A 10,596-nucleotide genomic window follows, 5' to 3' on the forward strand; every position below is an offset into this window, starting at 1 on the left:
AACCAAGTTAGAGATTACTGAACCTAAGAGTGCACGTTCACCTTCAGCATGCCTCTCACAAATACTGTACACTCACGTACAACCTCATACACCCTAACCCCAGCTCCGCACATACACAAGCACATATACATGCCCATGCAAATGCAGATACGTACACAAGCATATACAGCACAGGCTCACTAACTCACACACACACATCCACACACACACACTCACACGGGCACACACACTCAAGCACACACACACACGCACACACACTCATTCACACTCACTCACACGCGCACACACACACACACACTCACACACACATGCGCGCACACACACACACACACACACACAAAGGTAATTATCAGTCCTGTGGTGCTGGCTTAGAGCTCCTGTATGAGTAAGATCCTGTCAGGGAGGATTACAGCTCCTGGAGAGCAGTGGGCTTGGACCACGCCCTCTCAAATCCCCCCCGCTCCTCTCCTTTCCTCTCCTCCCTTCTCTCATCTATTCTCTTCTCCTTATCTCCCCCCTCATCACCTTATCTCTCTCGTTTCCTTCTCCCCATCCTCTCCTCTTTCTCCTGTCTTTCTACCCCTCCCCCTTTTCTCTTGTACTTGCATTATTTGTTGGAGGAACTTTGAGAAGCCACTTTGGGATGTTCTGTCCTGTAATTGGTGTGATCTATATTTCATGTTTCAAAACCAAATCTTTATCTGCAAAGACCATCTGAAGTGATGATGTCATACATAACTCATTGTGTTGTATTGAATTGAGTTGTCGTTTGAAATCAGAGAACATTGTAATGGTGATGAATCTGTTTTTCACAGATTCAGTCAATACAGAAGACTATTTGATTGTCTGGAGTATAACCAGTAGCTTGACTTGTTCTGCTCTCTCGTGAATACTTGTACTTATGCTTGTATCTACAACCGAGTCACTTTTATCCGTGGTATCCGGGTTTTATCCGGGTACTCCGGTTTCCTCCCACAGTCCAAAGACATGAATTGCCCATAGGTATGAGTGTGTGAGTGAATGGTGTGTGTGCCCTGCGATAGACTGGCGACCTGTCCAGGGTGTATTCCTGTCTTTAGCCCAATGTATGCTGGGATAGGCTCCAGCGACCCTGTTCAGGATATGCGGGTTAGGATAATGAATGAATGAATGAATGAATGCTTCTGTACCTTGTCGTCTCCAGTGATAGGTTCTTTATAAACAGCAGTAAGTTTATTTAATGCAAATTAACAGGAGTTCCCAACTGGCACGGACAAGAATATCGTGAGCTACATTTGAAAATCCAGAGCCTGACCTCCCTGCCTTCCTATACGGTAACCTTTAGACGTTATGAGTCAGACACGTCATAAATCCTGAAGCCTGACATTTAGCACCATCCCCGCCACCCCCTCTCCATTCCTATTCTGCCCAATACTTCGCTTCTCTGACTCTGAAGGAAGAGTCATAGATGGCAAAAAGTCAGATTGTTCCGGTCCTGTCCATCAAATGTGCTAAACGGCTAAGCCTAAAAGCTCTGCCTGTTCCAGTTCGCCTCATTTATCAGATTGACCTTTTTTTTTGGATTCACCCTTCCCTCCCTTGACAGGCTTGTTGAAATGTTTTAGCTGTTCATTATATTTTCCCATTTAATAAAGGTCTTTTATTATTGTTTCTGATCAGGAGTGCTTTGGTTTTTAACTCACCAAGAACCCAATGGCAAAGGGCATGTTCTGTTATAAATGTTTTGATTTTCCATATTTTTTATACCCGGGTAGTCATTCTTGGTTCTAGAGAGCTGCAGGGTGTGCTGTGGTCCTCAATCCTGGTTCTGGAGAGCCGCAGGGTGTGCTGGGGTCCTCAATCCTGGTTCTGGAGAGCCGCAGGGTGTGCTGGGGTCCTCACTCCTGGTTCTGGAGAGCTGCAGGGTGTGCTGTGGTCCTCACTCCTGGTTCTGGAGAGCCGCAGGGTGTGCTGTGGTCCTCACTCCTGGTTCTGGAGAGCTGCAGGGTGTGCTGTGGTCCTCACTCCTGGTTCTGGAGAGCCGCAGGGTGTGCTGTGGTCCTCACTCCTGGTTCTGGAGAGCTGCAGGGTGTGCTGGGGTCCTCACTCCTGGTTCTGGAGAGCCGCAGGGTGTGCTGTGGTCCTCACTCCTGGTTCTGGAGAGCTGCAGGGTGTGCTGGTTTTTGTTGTTACTCAGCGCTTAACTGATCAATTAAAGCGGTGCATTACAAAGGTAGTTCACCTCACCTGGTTTCTTGAACTCAGAAACCTCTGAATTGGTTTCTGATATTAAGGCAAAAACAAAAACCAGCACACCCTCCAGGACCAGGAGTGAGGACCACTGAGTGACCAGGCTGCTAATAATAATAATAATAATAATAATAATAATAATAATACATTTTATTTATAGAGCGCTTTTCAAGGTACTCAAAGACGCTTTACATAAGTGATACAATTATTAAAATACAATTATATACATTGTTGTATATTTTTGCCCATTCAGTATTATATTGCAGCAGTCGAGGATGGGGTGACCCAGCAGTAGTCAGGTATTTTGGGCATATCTGAGCGGCAACTCACTAAAATAAGAAAAGGACGTCATTAAAATGAAGGGCACAGCTCCCCTGTCAAGGACTGTTTATGCCACTTGATTTCCCTGAGTGATTTTGTGTAGCTTTTAAAACTTGCGCCCTAAATCTGCGATGCAGACAGACACCCCGCGTTCAAAGCCCAGAGGGAAAAAAAAGCCGACAACAAAGAAAGGGCAACTGTGTACCTCTCCTTCACTACTTCCTGCCATTCACCAATGTCTCTCCTTTAACCTGCCGGCCAGACAGGACCGTTAAGCTCGTCAACTGAGTTTGCGTTGAGCTGCAGTCCAGCTGTCGATCGCAATTTGAACAGAGAGTGAGTAAGAGTGAGAGTGAGAGTGAGAGTGAGAGGCATCAATTTCATTTGTAGTTTTGGAGACAGATTAGGGTTGCCACAATGTTTGTTTTTCAAACCCATTCGTTCAGGTCCAGGTTGTCATCGTACAATATAAATGTACGGTCTGAGTAATCACCAGTAATCAATGGTCTCAACCACTCACCAGTCCCTGATCTGTTCCTATAGGTAACCCCCGTTCCCAGTCTGCTATAGTTCTCTATATACAGCCCCTCTACCCCCAGCCCATGATCCGTTCCGACAGCTCCCCACCTCGTTCGTGATTAAGCCTCCAGCAACGCACGCTGTCCGGTTATGATAAATTCTAAATCTGGCAACCTGATTCCAGATGCTTCGTCTCTGATAGGGCATCTGGAAAAACACTGTTTTCTGCCGATAGCTTCTTGCAATCCACTTGGTGCCAGAAGATTTCTGATAATGGATTTGATGGGTTGGAAAGGGTGCTTTTCATTTAACTCACTAGCCCTGAGACTGTGCCCACCTCTATACTGCATAATGTTGAATTTGTACTTTCAGAGCATGTTTGTTACAATACAATTGCATACAATGATAGAAATTTTATTTTGTTGTCTTTTGCACATATTTTCTTCCTTAGATATGACACTAGATTTATTGCACAGCGGACTAGATACCCACAGATAAGCACTTCATTGTACTTTTATACATGATATTATACATGTATAAACCTTGTGTTTTGGTAATATGGAGACATTTCAAGTCTACAAATGTGCTGCTGTGTAATGTTTCTTCATTCTTGCTTTGAGCCCACTGTAATGCCTTTGTTAGAAATCTCATTTAGAATTGAATCATCCTGCCTGCTACCCAACAGCATACAAGAACGGCTTCATCGATCAAGCTTGGCCGATATTATGCAGTTTGTTATCACATAGTTATCTCACAATGCCCTTTGTTTTGGTAATAGGCCCTTTGTTTTCTGTTTTGGCCGTTCAAATGAAAAGTTTTAATGGGAAATTAATCAACTGCAAACGGCATTCAGAATGTTGACATGGGTTAAGTTATTGCGAGCGGACTGTTCTAAACTGTTTAAGGACCACCAGAAAGGTTTGTGCCCGTTTGTGAAGATACCGATAGAGAACCATGTTTGTCCAGCATTCATTTAGCATAGCTGTGGAAGAAGTTGTTTTCATTTTGACGACAGGACATTACAAGTACCTGACATTGTTATCTCGTAGCTAGCTTTGAAATCCTGGCTAAGTGCGACATTACGTGCTACTGGATATTCGTGAGCCTGAAAGGTGTGACTGATGTTTGCGTCATTCGGCGATGCACCAGAGAAATCTCATCGTTTGAGGTGACCCACCCAAGGAGAACAAAGGGGGCATTGGACCCCCTGTGGAGGCTCCACTAGTAAAGTCTAAACACAAAGAGCTGAAACCAGAGGTAGAAAGGGGGGGGGGGGGGGGGGGGGTCGAAAGGTTCTCCAAATCCATTCAGCCTAGTATCTCTGGAAGGCTTTCTCACCAGGGTATGGACTGACATCAAAGTTTGAGGTTTAAGCACAGCGGTGAGTGTGGTGGACCTGTGGGCAGGGTTGGAGGGGGTAACAGATTGTATTGGGAAAGGGGGGGGGGAGTTGCCTATCACAAAACTGTCCTCTTCATCTTTAATTTTTTTCATCTCTATCTACTGCAAATGAGAGGGTTACAGACAGAGATGAAATCACAATATAAGAGGAATGATGTCCGGGAATCAAGCCCCCGGCTGTATCGGGGGCTTCGTATACAATTTTAGAGTCTTTTCCCTGAGGGACCGTGGGAGATTGTGGAGGTTTGCGGAGAGAGTATCTGTTGCCTTGATGAGTCCTATTTCCTCCCAGCCTCTCCAATCAAATCCCAATCATCTCCGCTCATATGAGGACAGCAACAAAATGGCTTATCAGTGATTCATCTGTTTGTTTGATTTGAAAAATCAACAGCTCTTGGATAGAGAGTAAGACTCTGAGGGCGTATGCGTGCTCTTTGGTGTGTGTGAGCATTTATGCGAGTGTACGTACGTGCATGCGTGTGTGTACTGTATGTGTGTGTATGCGTGTGTGCGCGTGTGTGTGTGTGTTTTGTGGCCTTGGGGGACAGGGGACAGCAGGTAAATCAGGGGTCATGTCTGCAGTATTCCCACACAAACTGGGGTGCTGTGTCCTTGTTTTCTCAATGTTTAGAATGCTTTCAAAGGAACTTTCAACCCCCTTAGTACTTCTGCCTTGGTTTGTTGTACGTCGCTCTGGATAAGAGCGTCTGCCAAATGCCAATAATGTAATGTAATGTAATGTCTACTTGTGAGATGCAGCCAGATTATAATCCTTCTCTTGCACTTTTTCACTCCCTCCTCACCTTTTTTGTCCTCCGTGTAACCACATCCATCACAAATATGGAACATACCGGATTGTATGTACTGGAATGGAATATTATCAAGATCGGAGAAGATATATAGCAACGCCAAGGGTGCAGGTTTGGTTTTAAAGTTTGTAGGGAAGCATGGGTGGGCTTGGCTGTGTTTGGATGGTGGGAAGGGGGGGGCTGCTAAGGTTATGGAAACAGATATTATCATTTCAACTGCAGGGAGAGATATGTCACAGGCACCAACAATACAAGCAATGCAGAACTGGGCCTTGGTTATATTGCAAATGTTGTATTCTGAATGTTAACATCTTATTCATTCATCAGGGTTGACATAGCAAGCTAGATAATGTTAGCCAACTAATTAGAGCTTACATAATATAACAATAGAAATGAAAGTAAAGAAACGTTCAATGATGAGCCAATAACTGCTGATGTCTCTGTCAAGCTTCCCACAGCCTGTCATGTCTGAGTCAGTGTGATTATTCAGACAAATTAATTAGACTAATTAGATGTAGGCTTACAGTAACATAGCCATGTACAAATGTAAATACATAATTTTGGAAAACTCTGTGGCAGGAGGAGCCTGAACTAGTAGATATGTGAACAATTTTGTGCTTTCATAAACCCATGCAGTCGTATCTCCTTTTAAGACACATGAGCCTACACTTGAGCCATCAAAGACATTTACATATCACAGTCAGGATATAGCTTTGCCAATGTAGCCTATTGCACAGCATAAATGTGTAGCTAACGTTCGCGGTTTTAGCTTGACAGACCATTGTAACCACTTTGTTCATATCCATGTAATTCTAGCGAGAGTTATCTCAGAGAAGAGGGTACTGTATCAAACTTTGCCAGCTGCTAATAAGTCATATCTCTCAGTGCAAATCATGCGCTGTCATGTTCACAGGCTCCTCTGTACGCTAACTTTGGCACTCATGAACAAACAAGCCACGAGCCAACCAGGCACACCACACAGACAGAACGTGACTCACTGGCGAGGCGCGAGAGGAGTTTTAACACGGCAATGTTGAACGGAATGCTGAATACTGTGGCTTACTCTAGCTTCGGAAATTCTTACAGTTTGCAAACCGTAACATGTTTAAGCTCAGTTAATTGTGAAACCGCAAACTCAACATACCTCATTTTAGATGAATAAACCTAAATATTGGTGGGGATATTCCAGCTTTCCTTAAAGTTTGTGGGGACATGACACTTCAGAATATATGGGAAAATCTACACAATATTGCCACTTTCACATATTGTAGTATTTTAAAAGTGGCAATAATGTGTAAATGGGCCCAGTTCCCCAACCATTATGCTACACTATCAGCATTCATATACTATCTGCAACATAGTGCAGTATATTATATTTCCATAAGCGATTATACCCCTTCATGTTACCCAGATCCTAGCGTTTCTCCTTGCACCCCTGTTTCAACCTCGACCTATTCTTAGAAGGATCCTGACTGTGCAAGGTCTTTGGAAGCAGTCCTGGCACTCCAAGTGTTCTGGATTGTAAACTGTTTATCACCACCCTGAGCTTCCCAGAAAGCCAGCACCAGTCAGACCTCCATTGGCAACAGTTGTTAGCTTACTAGCATTTTTGCTAACAAGCACGAGGACAATTCTGTAACCTGAGCTCACAAAGCTTTCACTCCGCGTCATTTCGGGTCTGATAATACAGTGCCCTCTAAAAGTATGGTAACGGTAGAATTATATTCGTTCTTTTTGCTGTATACGTTATACTTTTGCAGAATTGAGATCAAAAGTAGGCGAGATCAAAAGAATATGACACAAAAAGTACACATTAAATTACAGGCATATGGCAGACACTCTTATCCAGAGCAATGTTGATTAGACTAAGCAAGAGACAATCCTAATATTGATTAGACTAAGCAAGAGACAATCCTCCCGTGGAGCAATGCGAAGGACCTTACTGCGGCTACACCGGGGATTGAACCAATGACCTTGCAGGTCCCAGTAACATACGTTGACCACTATGCTACAGGCCGCTCTTGCATATGAGGATATGAGGATAGCGGTGTCTGTGAAATGGTAAAGCAATGTACATGGTAATATGTACATGAAAATTTCATCGTGTTTCAGTGCCAAACAGCCTTGCTACTTGCAAGCATGCTCGTATTCTCAGAAGACCAAGAAGAAGTACTGGGGGAACATGAACACAACACTTTTTTCTTTGAGAATAGAGCCTGGTGGTTTGATTTGTATAAAATATTTCAAACTACATTAATAAGCAGGGTGTTGCCATGTTTTTGTATCATACCCTGCTGAAAAAAAACAGCTCAAGCTAGGTTTTCAAACAGCTGGTAGCTGGTATTTCAAGCTTACTTTACCAGTTTAACCAGCTTTGATGGGCCAGAGACCAGCTTTTACCAGCCACAGAGAAGCTATGACCAACTAAGAGTGTTGAAAACACATCTTAAACCATCTTAGAATCCCAGCCAATCTCAGCTGGAATTGTCACCAGGCTCTTGTTTCTTGCAAGCCAAAAAAATGAAAAGGCCAGACCGAAATTAAAGCAGCTTTTAATTTCTTGTTTTTCTTGTTTGAATATCAATTTCACAGCTTTTCACAGCACAGTTGGAAGTGGCCAATCCCCAGGCATTAAACTGAAACAGACCTTACGTCCTAGATTTTTAGTAGCGCTTCCAATGACACAGATACAGTAAGCTCCTCTCTGCACTGAGTGCTCATTTGCAAATTATGGTCAGAAAATTAAGCACTTTTTCCCCCTCAGTCACACAGGACGATGAGCGCGGCATGGTCTGTGTTCGTCGGTCTGACCTTTTGGGGGCCTTATTCATTTCATACCCCGCACCCCCTTCCATACTTTTTTTCTAGATTTTTATCGCCTTGGGTCTTTGTTGCAGACGGTGCAATTTTTCTATTCTCTCTCGCGAGTCCATGTAGCGGGTGACAGACAGGTCGCGAGTTAATCACATGATCATATCCAGTTGTTTTTTTTGTATTTTTCAAGTCTACAATCAAAAGGCCGCTACATCGCAGGTTAGGAGAGGCCGTGAGAAGTGACATTGGGGTTTCATTAAAGGTCGCACGGATTAAGCATTATGCGGAATGCGTGAAGAGAACGCTGCAATTACTTACGTTACCAACCCTTGATAGTCTATAGAGACATACATTGGCTATAACATGACTCAGACACAATTTAGATTATGAATAAGTTACTTAAGAAGCATATACCTGTCCTGCATATATACACGCGCAAGCACACACAATGGCCAATATAGCCCAGCCAAATTGCCATTGCAGATTCATATCAATAAACAAGAGACAGAGGAGCGACGAAAACAAGTCAATACTAATGAATAATTATTCAGCTAATACCATCCTGGCATGACAGTCCAAGATAATTAACAGAAACAAAAATGTAATTTCGATAATTACTTCTTGTGGAATAAGCTTCACTCTCAGAATACAAATGCAATTTCGAAAGAAGCAAGACAACGTGCTTGCCCTCATTACTTTATTTTCCGGATGACTTTAAGCTCCTTCTTGATGAAACATGTTTTACTTTATATACGTTTTTTTGCAATCTGCTTCATTGAACAGGTGCGGTAATCACTGCTTCATTGAACAGGTCTTGCCACGAATAACCGCGATGATCTCAGCACTTGTTACAGATAAATGCAGTTTGAATCCGTATTAATGAATGGTACTCCTGTTGAGCCAACAATATAGCCAGACTTAAAGCACAATTACACAATTCTTTTCCAAATACATAACAAAATTGCATTGCCCTAATGTTGTAGTGGTATAGCCTACAAGTGCGCTACTATCCCATTCCGTTACTGCTAGCAAGCAGTGCCCGTGGTTTGGATCACTAGCTTTGTTGCCGTGACCCTTCCAGGACCAGGTGCTACAGTAGACGAGTAGGATCTTCACCTTACCTTAGATACGGGCTGTATGGACACCGTGCTCTGTGAGTTCTCCAGGTCTTGGTTCTGTGGTTCATTCTCTTTTTCACTGTTTTCCGTCATCGTCCGTTTTATCCTAGGACAGTTTTATTCTCGGATGTTAATTTAACGCACTGACCAAGAGAGGGGTCGATGGTTCTGTGATGTTGTATTTGTATTCCCTCAGTAAAATCCACACAGACTACACTTGACGTTTAAAACATATGCACTGTATTCGGACTATTTCGGTTTATGATGTACTCAGCGCTTGTGTTTTATCCGCAAGTTTTCCCCCTTTCAAGACGTGATTTCTTGCGCGCTTCTCAGCATTGGAATTGCAAGTTAGCCACTGTAATCCAAATGCATATGTTGTAACAGGCGTGCAATAATCTCGATAACACACTGGGTCGAATAATTGTAATAATTCCAAAAAGTCTCCACAGTCCAGGTAATTTCTTTCACGAACACCAGCTCTGTTGTGGCATGTCGGGACGATTACGCGTCACGCGCTTCCGTCCTATCTCCCATGAAAGTGTTGCGCTGTAGTGGCCACACCGTGTATACCTGTATCCAAACACGCACCTTCGCGGTTGATTTAAGCGAGAGCCCCCCGTAACGCAGTTTACGCATTGGCGAGTGATTGGTGAACTGCCTGCCTCTTCCCCCCCCTCCCCGGCTGCCATTGCTGACGTAGAGAAAAACAGAGACTGGTGCAGGCGAGAAGACGGTATGCAGTCACACAGTTGTTTTTTTCTAGTAGCCTACACTTTCAGTGACATGTGCATTTTTTTTTTTCTTATACACGCTATTTTACGAAATGTCTGTATACAATCTAAGTCTACAGTTAACAATTGTAAAAATGCCAACGGGAAAGAACAAGCAGAGGTAGAAAAAAGAATATTATTATATTAGAGATTATATTTATAGAAATTATAGAAACAATAATTGAAATAATAATATAAACTGTATAAATAATGAATATACAAGAGAGTTATAGAAAAGAGTTTCTTTAATGGCACATCGACTACTAAATTGAATATTTAAATTATTTGAACGAAAAAGGTCCCAAATTTCATGCTACTAAAAAAGAGGAAATGTGCGTTCGGATGACTCTGTCACGCGGCATTGACGCCATCGATTTTAGCAGGGAAAAGAGGCAGAGCTCAAACATGAGTCAATATAGATGTCCAGAACTGGTGAGTGGTAATAATTGTAAAAAAAAACAAAAAAAAAAAACGTATTTACCTGTTTGACTAATTTCCTGTTGCAAGCGACACGGACGGAGGATTTATTTATTTATTTATTTATTTATTTATTAATGACGGTTCTGCCTCTGTGTCTTTCATAACAGATGACAGCTTATTTGACTGTTGTTA

General features: G+C 42.9%; 1 protein-coding gene across 3 annotated transcripts in view; it reads right to left on the reverse strand.

Annotated features, from left to right (window-relative positions):
• Positions 1-9,881, reverse strand: part of LOC133115128 (SH3 and cysteine-rich domain-containing protein 2-like) — a 32,849-nt gene extending 22,968 nt beyond the window's left edge. Inside the window, exons 1-2 of one of the 3 annotated variants that reach the window (XM_061224873.1) lie at positions 9,215-9,881; positions 1,747-2,143 (exon numbers count right to left, since the gene is read on the reverse strand). In XM_061224873.1, coding sequence (XP_061080857.1) covers positions 1,747-1,758 — 12 coding nt within the window. In that variant the 5' untranslated portion in view covers positions 1,759-2,143; positions 9,215-9,881. Of the gene's footprint in view, positions 1-1,746; positions 2,156-9,214 lie in introns of all 3 variants that reach the window. The other 2 variants (XM_061224875.1, XM_061224872.1) reach the window with 2 other exon arrangements.
• Positions 9,882-10,596: the final 715 nt, after the last annotated feature.

The sequence above is a fragment of the Conger conger genome, chromosome 16 (genome assembly GCF_963514075.1).
Source record: "Conger conger chromosome 16, fConCon1.1, whole genome shotgun sequence".
NCBI lineage: Eukaryota > Metazoa > Chordata > Actinopteri > Anguilliformes > Congridae > Conger > Conger conger.